This window comes from Bactrocera tryoni, unplaced genomic scaffold (genome assembly GCF_016617805.1).
Source record: "Bactrocera tryoni isolate S06 unplaced genomic scaffold, CSIRO_BtryS06_freeze2 scaffold_925, whole genome shotgun sequence".
NCBI lineage: Eukaryota > Metazoa > Arthropoda > Insecta > Diptera > Tephritidae > Bactrocera > Bactrocera tryoni.
Window position 1 is genome coordinate 645,605 of NW_024396572.1, and position 19,749 is coordinate 665,353.

The window sequence follows — 19,749 nt, forward strand, 5'->3', positions numbered from 1 at the left end:
TTTTTGCATCGTACTCTCCTAATTGTACCAGCCAACGTTGAAGTCTTGGATTTACATCCTTACCAGAATTTTTCTTGTGTAGCCATTTAAGTGGTTGATGATCTGTTTTTAGATCGAATTCTCTTCCATATAAGTAGGGTCTGTACTATTTTACTGACCACACTATTGCTAATAGTTCCTTTTCGATGGTTGAGTAGTTTTTCTCGTGAGTATTTAATGTGCGTGAAGCATATGAAATTGGGTGGTCGTCTTGTGTGAGAACTGCGCCAATAGCAAAGTTGCTAGCGTCTGTAGTTAATTTAAATCTTTTTGTAAAAATTGGATACCTTAAAATGGGGGGATTTGTAATAATATTTTTTAAATTTTCGAATGCGGTTATGTAACTTGGGTTATTAACGTTAATCTTTGCAACTTTTTTCAGATATGCGACCATAGGATAAGCTATTTTAGAATAGTCTTTTATACATTTTCTATAGAAGCCTGTAATGCCTAAGAAAGATTTTATTTGCTTTTTAGAAATTGGTAACTTTAGTTTTTGGATAACTTCAACTTTATTTGGATTTTTTTTTATTCCTTCAGGAGTTAGTATATGACCTAGAAAGTCTGTTTCTTTCACTTCTTTTTCCAGCGGTGCCCAGTATTTTTTCGTTTGCTATAATGTTGATACAATGTTGAATGAGTTCCTGGTCTGCACCGCAGAGAGAAATGTTGGTTTCGACCGCTTTAAGAAATGCTTTTGGATTGTGATGGTCGTCTAGTGGCTTCATTCTCCGGAATTGGTCCATGATGTCCCTTGGTGACATGTGAAATCTGTAGAATTGTGGTTGGTGGTTCATTTGTAGTTGTGGCAGACGTTGAGAATGTTGTTGTTGCATTTCTTGTTGTTGGGTTTGTAGCAATCCTTCTTGCCTTGCGATAACCCTTTCCAGCTCGGCGATTTGGTTTGGTTTAGATTCTCCATTGTAGTAGTTGTTGTAAATAAGTCGTTTTAATTGTCGTTTGATGTGGTCCGCGGAGTATTTCTTTTTGGACCAGTTGTAGAAAAGTAAAGATGTATTCTCCTTTTATTTAGAAATCTTTTAAGCGTTGTAGAAACTTTTATATTTGTATTTTGTTTCTATTTCTGGATGCACATGAGCTTAATTATTTCTAGGCGTCTGTCCTTATTATTTTTCGCGTAACTGTATAATTTTTCCTTAGCTTTTTATTTTTATTAGCTTCTGATAACACAAAAATATTTTTTTTCTGTTTTCAATATTTTCACTATAACCACTATTACTTGGCGTGTTTTGTTTTATTTTGATGGTTAAATTCGGTTGTCCATAACTGTATACACTTTTATTTGTTTAGGAAATGTTTTTTTTTTGTTTTTGTTTTTTTAATACTTGTTAAATTGTGTAATTTTCGCAAAAATATTTAAACTCTTTTTCTTAATATTTTTTTTCGTTTTCGTTTTATTTTTTTTCAATATTTACATATTTGTGTTTTGACACATTAATAATATTTCAATTTTTTTTTTTTCTAATATTTTTCGCCTGTGAATATTTTTTGTTTAAACCGTGAATTGATTTTGTTGGTTCCTCCAAAAAAATTTTTGTTTTTAACTTGCCTTTTTTTCTTTGTGGCGGTTCACAAAACGGTTTTAAAAAAATCTAGTTGCTTTCTCCGAAACTGTGCTTTATATATACATATATGTATATACCGCAAGTTCCGTTCTTACTGTTTTAACGCGTGTTGCAAGCTGTAAATTTTAGCTTTGTCGATACTGTACTTTTTACGGCAAACTATTTTGTTTTATATTAAACAGTTTTATTTTACTGTTTTTTGATTTGGAACTGTGCTTTATATATACATATATGTATATACCGCAATTTCCGTTGTTACTGTTGCAAGCTGTAAATTTCTTAAATCTTTGTCGATACTGTACTCTTTCTTTGTGATACGTGACACTAGAACTTTTTGGACGACTTGCAACTTTTTGTAATTTTTTTTTTAGCACTTATTTCGCTTCTCTTTTCCTTCAAGATTTTAATGCTTTTTGTTTAACGCTTTATTTTCACTTATTTTCAACAAAAAATTGTCTTATCTTTTTTTTCACTGTAGCTTTCGTTTTCTTTTTTTATTGGAAACTTGAGTTCAATTTTCATCAAAAAAAATGTTTTTTTTGTTTTTTTTAATTTTCACTGGAGCTTTCGTTTTTTATAGATTTTTGTACTATTTTCACGCTCACTTTGTTTGTAAAATGTAAACTTTAGTATTTATTTTAAACTTTTTGCACTATTGTTTCGTGTTTTATAGAATTTTTTGCTATTTTCGCACTTTCCTTTTTTTGTAAAATGTATATTTAAGTATTTATTTTAAACTTTTTGCACTATTGTTTCGTTTTTTATAGAATTTTTTGCTGTTTTCGGACTTTCCTTTTTTTGTAAAATGTATATTTAAGTATTTATTTTAAACTTTTTCACTTTTCGGCATAAAACTTTTGCTTATTTTTTCAATTAAACTTTTTAAATATTTTCGGCAATACGATTCGATTCTTTAGATCTTTTGATCAAAGTTTACCCGACTGCGCCAGTTATGGTTTACAAAATAAAAAGCTTCGGCCTTTTTTTGACAACCGTATTTATTGAAGTGAATCTTAAGACTAACTAACTTTTCATTCCTTATTAGTTTACATACTCCTTATTCTAATGCTAACTGTACTGATATTCTTAGTTAGTTCGCTTCTAATATTAGGCTTAACTGTATTATCGTTCGACATTAGCTTATTTACTTATATATACTTACTTATATCGGGTGATTTTGTAAGAGCTTGATAACTTTTTTTAAAAAAAAAAACGCATAAAATTTGCAAAATCTCATCGGTTCTTTATTTGAAACGTTAGATTGGTTCATGACATTTACTTTTTGAAGATAATTTCATTTAAATGTTGACCGCGGCTGCGTCTTAGGGGTCCATTCGGAAAGTCCAATTTTGGGCAACTTTTTCGAGCATTTCGGCCGGAATAGCCCGAATTTCTTCGGAAATGTTGTCTTCCAAAGCTGTAACTAGTTGCTGGCTTATTTCTGTAGACTTTAGACTTGACGTAGCCCCACAAAAAAATAGTCTAAAGGCGTTAAATCGCATGATCTTGGTGGCCAACTTACGGGTCCATTTCTTGAGATCATTGTTCTCCGAAGTTTTCCCTCAAAATGGCCATAGAATCGCGAGCTGTGTGGCATGTAGCGCCATCTTGTTGAAACCACATGTCAACCAAGTTCAGTTCTTCCATTTTTGGCAACAAAAAGTTTGTTAGCATCTTGGTTGACATGTGGTTTCAACAAGATGGCGCTACATGCCACACAGCTCGCGATTCTATGGCCATTTTGAGGGAAAACTTCGGAGAACAATTCATCTCAAGAAATGGACTAAATAAGTTGGCCACCAAGATCATGCGATTTAACGCCTTTGGACTATTTTTTGTGGGGCTACGTCAAGTCTAAAGTCTACAGAAATAAGCCAGCAACTATTCCAGCTTTGGAAACAACATTTCCGAAGAAATTCGGGCTATTCCGGCCGAAATGCTCGAAAAAGTTGCCCAAAATCAGACTTTCCGAATGGACCACCTAAGACGCAGCATGCGGTCAACATTTAAATGAAATTATCTTCAAAAAGTAAATGTCATGAACCAATCTAACGTTTCAAATAAAGAACCGATGAGATTTTGCAAATTTTATGCGTTTTTTTTTTAAAAAAAGTTATCAAGCTCTTAAAAAATCACCCGATATATATATATGTATGTATATATTTATGTTTTTAGTTGAGTTGGCGTTAGCATACCCGAAATACGCTCACTCTCTTATTCCACAACTAAGCTTAATGTGGAACCTAATTTTATGTTAGTAAGCTATTAAGCATTTAATATATAGATACATAAGTATATATTATTACAAGGTGTTTAGAGTATAGGAATGTAACTCCCACGCCCCGACGGAAGAGAAGGACGATGTGACCAAAAATGTCTTTTATGAGTGCTTGGAGCGCACTTATGAGAGATGCCCCCGCCACGATGTCAAAATCGTACTTGGCGACTTTAACGCTAGGGTGGGTTAAGAAGGTATCTTTGGCACTATGGTCGGTAAATTCAGCCTCCACGACGAAACATCCCCAAATGGGTTGAGGCTGATCGACTTCACCGGGGCCCGAAATATGGTTATCTGTAAATCATAAAAAGATTCATCAAGCTACCTGGCTGTCTCCGGATCGAAAAACCACCAACCAGATCGATCATGTTGTAATAGACGGAAGACACATCTCCAGTGTTTTAGATGTGCTTGCGCTCCGAGGTCCTAACATCGACTCGGACCACTATCTTGTTGCAGCTAAGATTCGCACCCGCCTCTGTGCAGAAAAAACGCACGCCAACAAACACAAGGAAGGTTCGACGTCGAGAAGCTGCAACCACAACAGACAGCCGAACGATTTTCTACTCGGCTTGCACTCCTGCTCTCTGAGAGCACTCGTCAACAACTCGGTATAAGGGAACTGTGGTACGGCATTTCAAACTCCTTACGTACAGCTGCAACCGAAACCATTGGTTTTCGGAAAGTGCAAAAGGAAAGGCGGGTACGACGAGGAGTGCCGTGTCGCAGCGGAGAGAAAACAGGCTGCCTACCTCGCAACATTACGATCGACCACTACACGTGCGGGATGGGATAGATACCGAGAGTTGAAGAGGGAAGCGATACGCATTTGTAGACAGAAGAAGAAAGAGGCCGAAATGCGTGAGTACGAAGAGCTTGATAAGCTGGCCGACAGGGGTAATGCTCGAAAATTCTACGAAAAAATGCGGCGGCTTACAGAAGGTTTCAAGGCCGGAGCATACTCTTGTAGAACCCCCAAAGGTGATCTAGTCACCGGTGCCCAGAGCATACTTACATTATGGAGGGAACACTTCTCCAGCCTGCTGAATGGCAGTGAACGCACAACACCAGGAGAAGGAAAACCCGATTCCCCAATCGATGACGATGGAGCAGACGTTACATTACCCGACCATGAAGAAGTTCGAATAGCAATTGCCCGCCTGAAGAACAACAAAGCGGCAGGGGCCGACGGATTGCCGGCCGAGCTATTCAAACACGGCGGCGAAGAACTGATAAGGTGCATGCATCAGCTTCTTTGTAAAATATGGTCGGACGAAAGCATGCCCAACGATTGGAATTTAAGTGTGCTATGCCTAATCCATAAGAAAGGTGACCCCACAATCTGCGCCAACTACCGTGGGATTAGCCTCCTCAACATCGCGTATAAGGTTCTATCGAGCGTATTGTGTGGAAGATTAAAGCCCACCGTCAACAAACTGATTGGACCTTATCAGTGTGGCTTCAGACCTGGAAAATCAACAACCGACCAGATATTCACCATGCGCCAAATCTTGGAAAAGACCCGTGAAAGAAGAATTGACAAACACCACCTCTTAGTCGATTTCAAAGAAAAAGAGAGAAAAGTTCTGCGAAAGATTTATGGTCCTTTGCGCGTTGGCCACGGCGAATATCGAAGAAACGACTGGCGCGCTGTTGTTAACTCGGCTATAATCGCGTAAGCGGTGTCTTCGCCAATTAAGAAGAAGAAAAAGAGAAATAAAAGTATTTGCTACATTCAAAACATTGGGTAACTGTGAGAGTGACACGTTAATTTATAATAAATTTTGTAAAAAAAATGTGTTGACGTATTTTGCAGAATATTAAAAAACAGCGAAGATCGTTTTGCCGCCCCCAAGACGTTGCGCCCGGGTCGAGGGCCACCTTCGATGTTAACATATATTACATTGAAAACGTTTTTATAATCTGTGCTATGGGATATTTACCATTGTTTATAGGAGAGCAAGTCACATCATTCTCATCCAGCTTATAGCCAGCCCTGCATTTGCAACGATACGCCTCCTTTGTATTCTCACAAATATGCGCGCATAGATTCTTCACTTTACCGCAGATATCATCTAAATTAACATGAGTTACATTTTTACAAAAAGGACATAAATGTACATAACAATATTTGCATTTACTTACCGTCATCTTCTGGCAGCACGATTGTACCATCACTAGCATTTCCAATCAATTCTTCTTGAACAATTAGATCCTTCTCATCGGAGCCGTTAGAAAAATTTCTTGCTTTAGTTTCCAATTTATCGCTTTCTTCATTACTCACATAATCATCAATTGTTATAGCGTCGGGATAGTTATAATTAGTTTTGCCGCCATCACAGCAAATATGATATGTATCGATTTTTGCAAAATATGAGAAAAGCGCATTGTTGCATTCGTTACTACTGGCCTTTACAGCTAAGCCAACCTGACAAGCGCGACAGCAGTTTGCAAATGCGTTAGTATGATATTCATCATCGCAACGAGTACCCCGCAAAGCAGCTAAGCGTCCCGCCACACAATACCGCTCCTCCAATTTCCTTGAACAACAAACACTATACGTCGAATGACAAAGCCCACGCCACAGGGTGGGTATCGCGTTCACTTCGTAATCGTATTGTTCGCAGTTTTTTTCATTAGCCGCATACTGAATACCATTTATGCAGCATTTTCTAATATGACTAGCGATATCATCTAGAATATAAAACATTGCGTGACTCGATTTACTTGAGTGTTTATACAAAATTGATAATTTAAATTAAAAGTCAAAACGAATCACAGAGCATTTTTTTATTATAAAGAGCATCACTATTGTACATATGGCATTCTAATTACTATAGGGTTTGGTTGTCATTGTCAGCGCGAAAAGCTCAAATACAACTCAGCTAATAATTTTTCTTCAGTCCTATATTCCTTTCGGTATTATATACCATAGAAGTCATAAGAAAAAAAATATGTTAGGCGATAACAAGACTTTATTCCTTGTGTCCTTCAGGTACACCTGAACTTCTTACCTTGTTTTAAGGTTAAGTCGTCTCAGTGTGAAATTTTCGAAAAAATCGTTTTTTCTGTTGCATTATCGGATAGTAGGAAAAAAGTTGGAACGATTTCATGTACTTCTGGTATTAACTTTAATTATGCTGTATAAAGAAATAATTCTCCAATTTTATTAAGATATTTCACACATAAACCAGTATATTCGCCATAAAGTCCACTAGGATCGTCACCCACCCACAGTACGCGTAAGGTAATGTTTGATCGTTCGTAAGTTAAAAAGAGGTAAAGTAACAATAGCATGATTAGAGAAGATAAGGAAAACTTTTTAAAAGGGTTTCACGTAAATTACTGGTGGAGGGTGCCTGGCCTGGCTTAGGTATGAAGAAATTGGAAGGAAATCTACTTATAATGGATATACATACATATATGTATGTACATATATAATATTTTTTGTGGAAGATGGGGCATACAAGTTTTCCAATGTTATTATTGTAAGAATTTCTTAGGATTTTTGGGATTTGGGCAAGCATCTTGCATGTCCAAGTTTTTTTGTTTGTTAGTGTTTACCAAACTATATGGGAATATTACCGGTGGGGTGGAGCAACATAAAATTAAACAAGAAACAACGTTAACTTCGTCTGTACAGAAGCTAAGTATGTATAATATCCTTCCTATGTGTTTCTTGCAGCAAAAGAAAGCTACAAAAGATGTTTATATTGATTCTAGTTGATCAGTTAGAATAGTAACTATATGCTATAGTAGTCCAATATGACCAATAAGGTCAGAGGTTGTAAATTTGGATCAAACTTAACCAGGTTTCGTTGAGATATTTTGTCAAATAAACGAAATTTGCATTCAAGAAAGGTACTCGTATTTCAATAACTATGTATATGCTGATAGTTTTAAATAGCTAAATCGGCTCAGTTCGTACCGCTAATCATTTGTACATACGATACTTTAGTATACTTTACAGCATATAAGTATTGCAAACTTCATGACAAATATATATATGTACCCTGTTCAGGATATAAAAAGCGAAACATTACACTCTTTTAAATTTCGAGCCGTTCTTTTTATAATTAAGAGTTCTTTCCGAATGAAGTCATTTGCGTTTCTGCTTTCAGCTCGTAGCTCCTATGGCAAATTACATAAAAGAGAAGGGGAATACGAATTCAGCTTACAAAAGAAAAGAGTTCGTAAAAGACTTGAAACGACATTCTTCAGTAATCAAGAAATGCATAGACACTCCAATTTTCACCACAATGGATTACTTCAATTATGGTAAGCATGTTCGAAAGTTCTTCTCAGAGACTAACATAGTTTAGTTTAGTTAATCTAATTAGAATCTAAACTAATAAGAATTTAATGCTATGTACATACATTTATAATAAAAAAATATAAAAACTTTACTTACCAGAAGAAAACGTAGAATCCAGCAACGCCGAAAGCATAAACAGAACAATATAATATTTTTGTAGTCGACTTCTAATTTTAAAACATAGACATTTCAATATATTTGATATTAATCTTGTGATCATTTTACGGCACTGTTTAGTTTTGTATCACAATGAATGATTTAAGTTCTACTGATTATTCTTAACACAATTTTCGATTATGAAAAATTTGTACTCAGAATTATGAAACTAGAAATAAAATTTGTTCCAACGTATGATGCAACGCGGAATGACCTTTTTAAATCATCTAAGAAATATTCTCCGAGAATTTGAAGTAAATCTGAAAAATACTTATCGTGTTATTCATTAATTAGCACAGAATTCTTGGTCGCTCTAGAACGTTCGAGAACAGGTAGTCAGCAGCAGCTGGAAAATAAATTGAGAGTAAAATGTCAAATGTGTTTTTTTTCCAAACTATGTTTTTTTTTGAATTGAAAATCACTTGATAAAATTCAATTAAATGAACACAGCATTTTGAATTCCTCATAAAAAAATAGCTGCTGTTTTTCCTCGAAATATGCAATCGTCAGGTACTAGATTATCTATTGAAAAAACTCATTTTTTGCCCCAATGATTTTAGATGAATCTCCAAGAATTAGTGATGGTCAACGTAAAGAGCTTCGGCTGGAACCGGATCAACACAAGCAATAAATACTTCTAAAATTATGATTTTTTTTATTTCTGTTAATTCAAGCGAATAATCAAAGACGATCAATAGGCCAAATATCGTGGCAAAGGTGAGCCGGAGCCGAAAACAACACGTCAAAACAGGTCATAAATCAAGGTTATTGTTTAAATGAGTTAAGCCTCCCCCACTCTACCTGGAAAAAACTGACGCACCCTAGAAAGACAGCTTAATACACCAAAGACGACGACACCATAACGCAACACCAACTCAACTTACCACAGCTGTACATCAACCCGCTCATCAAAAGGGATGGACAAAAGGAAAAGGGGCACATTCGTTTACGCAATTCATACTAAGCTATTCGACACATTCGCTTACACACTGCGCACATCGACATTGGCACATTAGCTTATTTATACACTCATACGCGTCAACATCTCGCTACTCTACCGCGATTACCCAGTTCGACCTCGATTCACGGAACCTCGATCGCCAGCTCCAGCAAATCATTATTTTTATAAAATCTGTATAAAATATAAATTTATTTTATAATTAAAGTTGTTAAAGAACCAAAGTATAAAGCGTTTCTTTTTATTTTAATTAAAGCAGTAGTGTGTGCTCCGCAATATATTGGATACAATTAAATCTGCTAGTGAAAATGATTTATCACAAAATTTCAATGCTAAATTTGGCATCTGAGTATTCATGGTCCTTCGAGCCTTGTCGAAAGGCACCTTCGGATTTTAGTAAATCCAAAAAAAATATTATATTATAATATATAAAATTTAGTTGCATCACAAACAATTGTGGTGACGAAAAATCAAAATAAAGTGCGGGAACATAGTGCAGTGACCTAAACAAAACAAAGAGACACAAAAAAAAAACAAAAGAGAACAAATCCATATGTACTTACATATATAACGAACAAAAAACCAAAAGAAAAATGCAGTGACCCATACAAACAAACAAAAAAAAAAAACAATACATACATATATGTACATATGTCTGTGAGGTAACAAGAATGTGAATAGAGCGGAGAAAAAAGGTGACAGAAACAAAAAAAAACAGGAGTGCATTTAAAAAATTAAATAAGCAAATAGTTTCAACCAACAAAAAAACAACACACAAACCGGGCGTGAAAACCCAAACTAAAAAAAATATATACATAAATACAACAAATACTATTCGGGCGCGAACAAAAAAAACAACTCAAAATACAAACAACAAACACAACTGGTCCAACCAACTGGGAGAAGCGGAGGAACAAAATTGGCGGGAGAAGCATACATACATTGGTACATTACAGGCGCTCTTTACATACAAAGGGAATACCAAGTGAGCGTATCAAGTCCTTCAATATATAATATATACCCATATACATTAAATCAAATACCTTACTATTCGAAGCCCACTTACTAGCTTAACTTACAAAAAACCGCACAAATTCAAAAATTTCTTTTCGAAAATTTTCCAGCAGTGTTTTATAAAGCATTAAGCACGACTGCATACAACAAGTAAGCAAAGGCAAAAATTGTCGAAAATATACAAAAAAAAACGGAAAATAAATATAGTATATCTGCATATATACATTTATAGAAAAACATACATATTTACAAAGTGCACATTCAATATAAAGGCGTGTAACTTTTTTTCAATTCCGTTTTAAATCTCTCTCTCACTTTTTCAAAAAAATAGAATAACATCTATGTATTTACAAATATATGGAATCTGACTCTGCCACTAAACAAAATCTCATATATTACATATTAACACATTAGTATTCAAAGACCAGTATTCAAAGACCACATTGACAACTATTCGGCAATACCTCTTGTTCTTTGACAAACAAAAACAAGCAGGATTGCGTCCAAAAAGCGACATACGTACATATGTATAAACGAGCACACGTATTAGGGTGTACCTAAATACAAAACTTTCGAACAACAATTACGTTAATAAATACAAAAAAACGTAAAAAAAAAAATCTTTAAAAGAGTATTCAATTTATTATACATACTTTATCGCTTCTATTAGATACCATACATCTGTTTACACTGAGAAAAACTTTAACAATATTTTAATATAAATTATATACAATATAACAAAAATGGTTAATAACGGAAAAAATCAAAATACACCTGCTGGAGCTACACGCTCAAAACAGGTTGTTAAATTCATTTCAGAAAGTGACAGTTTAACAAGATACTGCACTAGATTTGCCACTTCACCGATTCACGAAAACTCGGAATCGTTATTAGAAATAAAAAGCCAAAATCTTAAAAGTTTTTGGACTTGCCTCCAAGCGGCTCATGACGCCATACTAGAATCTGACGATTCAGACTTGCCACATAATTTTAAATCATCGGCTTACTATATTTACGAAAACAGCTTAGACCATTTCGAAGAAATAAAAGCTATGATCTCCGATCAACTAAAGCACATTAAAGCAATTGCACCTACTCCCCACAGTAGAGTAGAGCTGCCACAAATAGACAGTCAAAAGGCAAGTTCAGGCATCCACCTCGAGGTGCCCGCATGTGACACAGAAACATTTTATGGAGGTTATGAAGAATGGCCGTCCTTCCGGGACATGTTGACAGCCGTTTACATCAACCATCCAAAATTATCACAAGCGCAAAAATTGTATCATAATAATTTCAATTTGGCTTGGGAAGCTCTGAGAGCAAAATATGAAAACGAAAGAATACTGGTCGATAAACAAGTAACGACACTAATGAACTTGCCAAAAATTAAAAAGGAAACAAGTGTAGAATTCATCAAACTAGAATCCACTGTTTCAAATTGTTCGTCGGTTCAATCGACACTAAATATTCCCACAGACAGCTGGGACCTAATTCTGGTAAATATTTGCACCGCCGCATTACCAGAAAAGTCGTTACTTCTATGGGAGCAATCGCTCTTATCACGAAAAAAATGCCCAACGTGGCAACAAATGAAAGATTTTCTCACCACCCAATATGAAACTGCGGAAAGGTTAGAAGAAAAAATAATCAAAACTAAGAACATTAAACACGACAAAACCAAAGCTTCAATTGACCTCAAGTTAGTAGCAAACACAATATAAACAAACGCTTTCACATAATGCAATCGTTCATATCCGAACAGAAAAAACAAACGTCATGCGAACTATGTAAAAAAGGGCATAAACTTAAAACTTGCGAGAAGTTTAAAAAATTAAACATTAACGAAAGGAACAACCTTGTCAGATCAAAAGGACTCTGTACAAACTGCTTGTCTCATACACATAATCTTAAAAATTTCAAAAGGAAATTTAACTGCTTATATTACCATAAACATACAATGCTTCATTGCAGCACATATCCCATCTCACCTCAAAGGAGCGCATATACAAAAAGAACCACGCGTTTAGTTGCAAAAGCAAATCCCGAAAGCCAAAATACTAAAAATTGCCAAGAGACACCATGCTGCTCAAAGGCACAAAAATCTCAAACGCTGCACAGCGAAACACAAAATGTACTAGTTACAGAACTGGTCAACATCATACCAACTCAAGTTGCGTATTATTAAAACAAATACCTTAATTCACAATTTAGGAAATGGCAAAAGTTAAGGAAACTTCCAATAACAAACAAATCTATAAAATATCAGTATGGTAAGCGCTACTCGAAAGCTGCAACTACTCGATCAAATAATGGCCGGCACGTCGTATGACTACCGCTAGAGCCACAATTTTCCAATACTCCACAAATTGGTTTAAAAAACAAAGTCAGAGTTACCTCTGACAGTTCCTATATTAAAAACACATACAAATTTTGAGCCCCGCAGGATGGCTTTGGCCATTATTGAGATAGAAACAATTCTGAACCAATCCTAGAGCGGTGGCGGACTACTAAACGCCAAATTAGTGCATACGCGCTTAAACATAAAAGTGTCTCAAAAGGTCAAAAAAAAAATTGACACTTTTCATACAATATTGCTGTACAAATCGAAACCGTTCTCCAATCACGGCCACTCTCTCGCAAGATCCCTCTAATTTCATAGTCTGAGCCTGGCGTAGAGTTACTATCCTTTATAAGCCGATAGCATAGAAAAGGCAATAAACAGCTAGTTTAACAAACCGATGTTAAAGAAATGTGAAAGAAAACCGTAAATAAAATTAATAAAAGCAAACAACGCATACACTTCTTTACTATAATCGTAAGTCGCATAAACCCGCAAAATGTTGTGTTGTAAATAAATGCTAAATACTATGCACTAAATTTAAAACCAAAGGCATTTTCAGGACTTGCAGCATGTATTCTGCGCCCTCGGGAACTCTACAAGCAGTACGCCGCAATCCATGCAACAGCATATACATATATGTATATATATCACAAAATTTAAATGCTAAATTTGGCATCTGAGTATTCAGTTATGTTGACAGTTTTCCTCGATTATCGAAGTGTGGTGCACTCCGAAATTCTTCCGCCTGGCCAAACTGTCAACTAGGAATACTATTTCAGTGTTAAGCGTCGTGTGCGCTAAGGTATTCGTAAAAAGAGGCTGGAATCATGGGCTAGCAACTCTTGGTTTTTGCATCACGGTAATGCAACGTCGCATACTGCATTGGTTCTTCGAGAGTTTTTCGCGAAATTTTCAACCAATAACACGCCGCAGCCACCACTTTGACCTTTAGCCACGCATGACTTCTGGCTTTTTATCCAACTGAAACAATCGCTCCAGGGAAAACATTTTAAGTCAATTGAAGACATTAAGCGTGAATAGCAAATATAGCAGTAAAGCTGAGTAAGTCTATTGTAAATAATATGACTCAATAAAATATTTAATTTGATCCATTCACAATTGCGTTAAACAATGAACATTGAATTCTTTCGAAACTTTTTTAAACTCTTGGAATATGTTATTTGTTTGTATCACCTGAAAATAATCGACCGTCAACACATAACATTGAAAGATGGAGCCACGTGTAGAAGTTCACGCAAGTGGGGAAAGTTCTCTGAGCGCCATTCACTTGGGAGTTGTTATAAACAATTTTTTTTACTACGCTCAAGCAGCTCACAACTTCCGGTCATAGACCGAGTATCCTCTGAATAGCCAAAAACACCATTTTCAAGGCGAGCTAAAGTAAGAAGTCGAATTATTCCACCCCAGGGTTGTGCGCTGGGTTTGGGTCCCGCCACGTAACAAATGCCCCAATGAAAATGAACGAACAACCTAGGATAAGAGGCCCTCCTTTTGATGACGACCGCGGCAAGCGTATTAAGGATTACAATTTAAGGGCATGCACCTGGAATGTCCGGTCCCTTAATTGGGAAGGAGCCGCTGCCCAGCTGGTTAATATACTCGTAAATGTAAAGGCTGACATAGCCGCCGTCCAAGAAGTGCAACGGACGGGACATGGACTGAAACGAGTAGGTCCTTGAGGCATTTACTGCAGTGGCTATATAACGGAGCGCAAATTCGGTGTAGTATTCTCCATATACTGGCATTCACACCGTTGGATGAACGTCTGGCCACAATTCGCATCAAAGCGAAGTTCTTCAACATACTGCTGATTCGAGATTACACCTCGACGGAAGAGAAGGACGATGTGACCAAAGATGCCTTTTATGAGCGCACCTATGAGAGCTGCCCCCGCCACGATATCAAAATAGTGCTTGGGGAGTTCCGAACATTGACTCGGACCAGTTGCCTCTGTGCAGCAAAACACTCACATCAACAAACACAACTTATCATTGTGGCTTCAAATCGACACATTTACCATGCGCCAAAACTTGGAAAAGACCCGTGAAAAGAGGATCGACAAACACCGCCTTTTAATTTCAAAGCTGTTTTTGACAGCACTAAAAGGAGCTCCCATTATGTCGCTATGTCTGAATTTGGTATCCCCACAAAACTTATTCGGCTGTGTCAGAATCGGAAAGTACCTCTACCAAGCGAGGTTTTAGACAAGGCAACTCCCTATCGTGCGACTTCTTCAATCTATTGCTGAAGAAATTTGAGTAGCAGAGCTGAATCGAGAAGGCATAATGTTTCATAACAGTGTACAGTTACTGGCGTACGCCGATGATATTGATATCATTGGCCTCAACAACTAAGCCGTTTGCTTTCTCCAGACTAAACAAGGAAGCAAGGCAAGACGAAATATCTCCTGCCACCAAACAAACAGTCGTCGCACTTATGTCTTGGCTCCCACGTCACTGTTCACAATCACAACTTCAAAGTCGAAGATAATTTGGAACCAGTATTAACACCAACAATAATGTCAGCCTCGAAATCCAACGCAGAATAATTTTTGCCAACAGGTGCTTTTTCGGACTGAGTAGGCAATTGAGAACTAAAGTCCTCTTTCGACGAACAAACACCAAACTGTATAAGTCACTCATTATTCACGTCCTGCTATATGGTGCAAAGGCATGGACGATGACCACATCTGATAAGCCGACGTTACGACTTTTCGAGAGAGATGTTCAGCGGAAAATGTATGGCCCTTGGTGTATTAGCAACGGCGAATATAGCATTCGATGGAACGATGAGTTATACGACGACATTGAAATAGTTAGGCGAATTAAAAGGCAGCGGTTATGCTGCCTAGGTGTCGTCCGTATGGATGAAAACACTACAGAATGATCTCCACTTCGTTGGAGAGGCCAGGTGGAGAAGGACCTGGTTGCACTTAGTATCTCTATTTTGGCGTCTAATTGCGAATAGAAGAAACGGAGGACGCGCTGCTGTTAACTCGACTAAAACGCATAGTGTTTTCTACGCTACTAAAGAAGAAGAAAAGGATGGGCCACCCACTCTCCTACATCATCGCGCAACTCTTCCTTTGTCTCACACTAACTCTGAACAGATCAGACGCGGCGGCAGCAGCAACCATCAGCATCAAACATTTTTCTTAGAAATAAATAGATAGTACATTTTATCAACACAAATTTTAAAATTAATGAACCGAAGGTAGCATAGTTTAACAGGATGGCACAACAAGGTAAAAATAATACCCAAGTGTCACCACTCCCAAACATTCGACGAGTAATGCAACCGCAAAGCATTTTGCCCAGAATTTCACTACCTCAGCCCGAATTTCCTGTATATGCAGATATTGTAACCCTCATAAGCCCAACCAATATGTCAGAAACAAACATTGAGTCAACAATTTTTTTGGGGCTGTTTTTCTGGATCGCAGATACCAGTGTGACTCACGATGTAAGGAAATATAACCTGATCATGCCACAAGTTCCTCCCAGCAACCTAATAGAGTTAAGGACAGTTATCAATTCCGCTCATATTTGCTGATAGCTCTTGGCTGACCTAAACTCAAACCAACTTTTCAACGAAATGCGACGTGGTGGTACCGAGTTCTGCGAAACAGTACTCATCGATCTGTGGGTGATCGCATCAAAAGGTAGCGTAGCAGATAAAATCGCTATTGCAGGCATAGTAAGCAATCAACCACACCAACAACCAACAGGAAATCCGAATGAAAATCGCTCACACCAACGATATACGCACTAGGATTCCACGCACAATAACGAATATGTAGAAAACCCTGCTCTGTAAAATTTATTCGAATTTTTGTAATTAGCATAAAATACTACCGATAAATTACAACTATGTTGTTACTATGTTACCGACCAATAACACGTACTACATTACCGAGATACAACCCTTTATTATGTTTTTTAAATCTTTGTGACAAGCAACCCATCCTCCTGCAACCCGCAATCCTTCTTTTTTCTCACGGACACCGAACCGATTAGACGCACTGACAGCACCAACCATCGGCCCCATCATAGGGAGTGTGTAAGTATACCTTTTGTTTTGAAATAAATGGATAATAAATTGTATTTACACATATATAAGTGATCAGGATGATGAGACAAGTAGAAATATAAATGACTGTCCGCCTGTCTGTCAGTCTGTCTATGCATGCGATAACTTGAATTAAAATTAAGATATCTTAATTAAAAATAGTACACTTGTTCCTTGGCCGTTTTGACGGCCATCCTTTGTGTTTGGCGGCAATTTATACCTTGTCTATTTTTATACCTTTGGAGTATATTGCTACAGAGTATAATAATTTTGTTCACCTAACGCTTATCTGTATCGAGATAGATGTGTAGTTATATGTACATATGAAAACATTCGGATCACGAGATGAGTTGAATTCCGAGTTACTGTCTATCCGTTCAAGTGCAGTTTAAAACTCCATCTGATTTTTGCTCTTTCCAGTATATAAATCAATCAATGTATACGGATACAAATTTGCACGATTAGTGCCCTTGTGTGCCACCTTATGACTACAAATTGTTCACATCGGACTAAAACTATTCAATCCCCAAGATGCCGCAAACATGGCGACCCCAGTTCCCATCGCGAAATTCTTATTGAAATATCGGTCAATCTGTGAGATTTCTTTTTACCCCCACATATCTAATAGAAAAATTTTCTAACTTCCGACTGACTTTATACTGCATGTATTCGCAAATAAGTGAATTATCTTAATAAAATTGAGAGGAGGTGTTTTTATAATAACGGTGCATAAAATGCGTAAAATCAGGTGAAAGCTTGTCCTAGACACCATATAACTTATATCAGGATTTTAAAACTTCTGGTTTATTTTAAACCTTTTACTATATAAGGGTAGGGCATGCGAGGTACCTTAATGAAACTGTTAAAAATATGTGGTAATGCCAAAAATCATAAAACGGCCAATACTTCCCCTACTTCCACATATCTAATATTAAATTTTCAATCTTCCGGTTGTTATGTCGTGTATATTGGTCAAAATATCATAGCAAAATTAACTGAACGTTTAATATCAAATGTTCTACATGTACGAATTACCCCGATTCCCATATACTGTATACTTGTACTTGTATAATGATTTTTGTTATACAAACAAATCTTACGTCGAATATGTTGGTCAGTGTATACCATAAGCTATATATTTTAAAAATTGTTTAAACAAATTTGTTCTCGAGTATACCTGAGTAATATATCCTTGTTCGAGGTATACAAGTAAGAAAGTATGATATTAATTCATAACATATTATTGAGAATGTGTAAAATATATTTTGCTCGATATAATATCAATTTTTTATTAACTAATATAACAATTTTTTATTTTTATACCTCGGACAGAATATTTTACGTAATAATAGCATGCCGAATTGTACAAACTGGTCATGTAATTCTTTTGGTAATTATGTCGCTATTGCTTAAGAATAAGTAATAATTAAGTTGTTAAAAGAGGGACAACTCTCTTAAAAAGCTGTAATGCAACAAAACTTCTCAGAAAATGTTACATTGAATGCAACACTTTTCACATAATTCACTTTGAGCGACACTTCGACAAATTTGAGGAGAATTTTTACATATAATATAAGATATATTCCGTTTTGTCAGAAAATAACACATTCAGGCATTCACTTCCAAATGAAGCATACTTGCACAGAAAACGCATTTATTACAAAACGTCTATTATATTATATTATATTATATTAGGATATATATCTTATATTCTGGAAGTAAGCATATAAATAACAGTTTATAAAAGCAGAATTTCATATTGTGGTAAACTTGCATTATGTTAGATACCTGATTGTTGGAGAATGACTATGTAGGTGAAATAGATCAGATTTTAAACACAAATCGGTCCTCAAAATGCAGATGTATCAAGTTGTACACTTAACGCTTTCCTAAGATAAAGATTGTAGTGTATGGTGGGGTTGCATATTTCAAATGATCTACGAGCATTTCTCGTAATGTATGCACAAGCATATGAGTTTAGAACACTGCATTTATATTATAATATATTTTTTTCTCAAGTTTCTATGAGACATCAGTTTTTGTTCTTAATTTTTTTTTTATTTTGACTCTCTTAATATAAATGACAATAACACATTTTTTATTTATCCGTAGGTATTTAAATTCATGTGCTCATATGACTACGTCATGTGCAACGACACATATTGACGTACATATATGTACATATATGCAACTATCTTCATATCTTCATCAGTTTTAATGATAAATTGTTGAAATTTCATCAATCTTGGAATTCGTACTGACACTTTGCTGCTTATACCGTTACACATACCGAGTGACTGATGAACTACATAATTAATCTGTGTAATACACACCACACCAATGCAGCTGAGTACATTCGTTGCTTACGATCGTTGACGATTTGGTTAACTAACTGACTTGTCTTATTGTGTTTTTCGTTAAAATTATATTATTTCTTATTGGTCATTTGACTTCGAATTTTCTGTAGCTGTCTGCAACATTTTTGATATATATAGCTTGGTTTTCATTACTACAAGACATTTACACAAATGATGTATCCACTGGTTGTTTACCTGGTTTAGCTTGGACTTAAATTTGTTATAGTTCAGTGTTCAACATAATAAATAAAAAACGAATCATAAACATTCTTTCACATGCACTTAGTGCTTACATATGTACGCTCTGACATTTGTTCATGAAAACATGAGAATGCTTAATTGCTATCATTCAAAATATGTGCACATAAATACATACCCTGCAGGAAACCGAAATGTTCAGACATATTTTAACGGCTTCAACATATTACTTATGTAGTATGTATTTGCTTATTTAACTTAAAGCCTTGACAGACGGCAGCTTTAATCCGAATTAACTGCGCACTTAATCAGATCCAAATTTGTAGGTGTCAGGCGGCAGGTAGTTTGAAACTCTCGTAAATAGCTGATTGTCATTTTTATAATATTTTCAATGGAAATAAATAGAAGATAAACATTG

At 36.0% G+C, this 19,749-nt stretch overlaps 1 protein-coding gene across 7 annotated transcripts in view; it reads right to left on the minus strand.

Annotated features, from left to right (window-relative positions):
- LOC120782056 (fibulin-2) overlaps positions 1-19,397 on the minus strand; it is a 50,771-nt gene extending 31,374 nt beyond the window's left edge. For 2 of the 7 annotated variants that reach the window (XM_040114214.1, XM_040114208.1), the window contains exons 1-4: positions 18,565-19,056; positions 8,315-8,720; positions 6,049-6,597; positions 5,847-5,978 (exon numbers count right to left, since the gene is read on the minus strand). In XM_040114214.1, coding sequence (XP_039970148.1) covers positions 5,847-5,978; positions 6,049-6,597; positions 8,315-8,438 — 805 coding nt within the window. In that variant the 5' untranslated portion in view covers positions 8,439-8,720; positions 18,565-19,056. The other 5 variants (XM_040114211.1, XM_040114210.1, XM_040114213.1 and 2 more) reach the window with 5 other exon arrangements.
- Between the last annotated feature and the right edge of the window lie 352 nt (positions 19,398-19,749).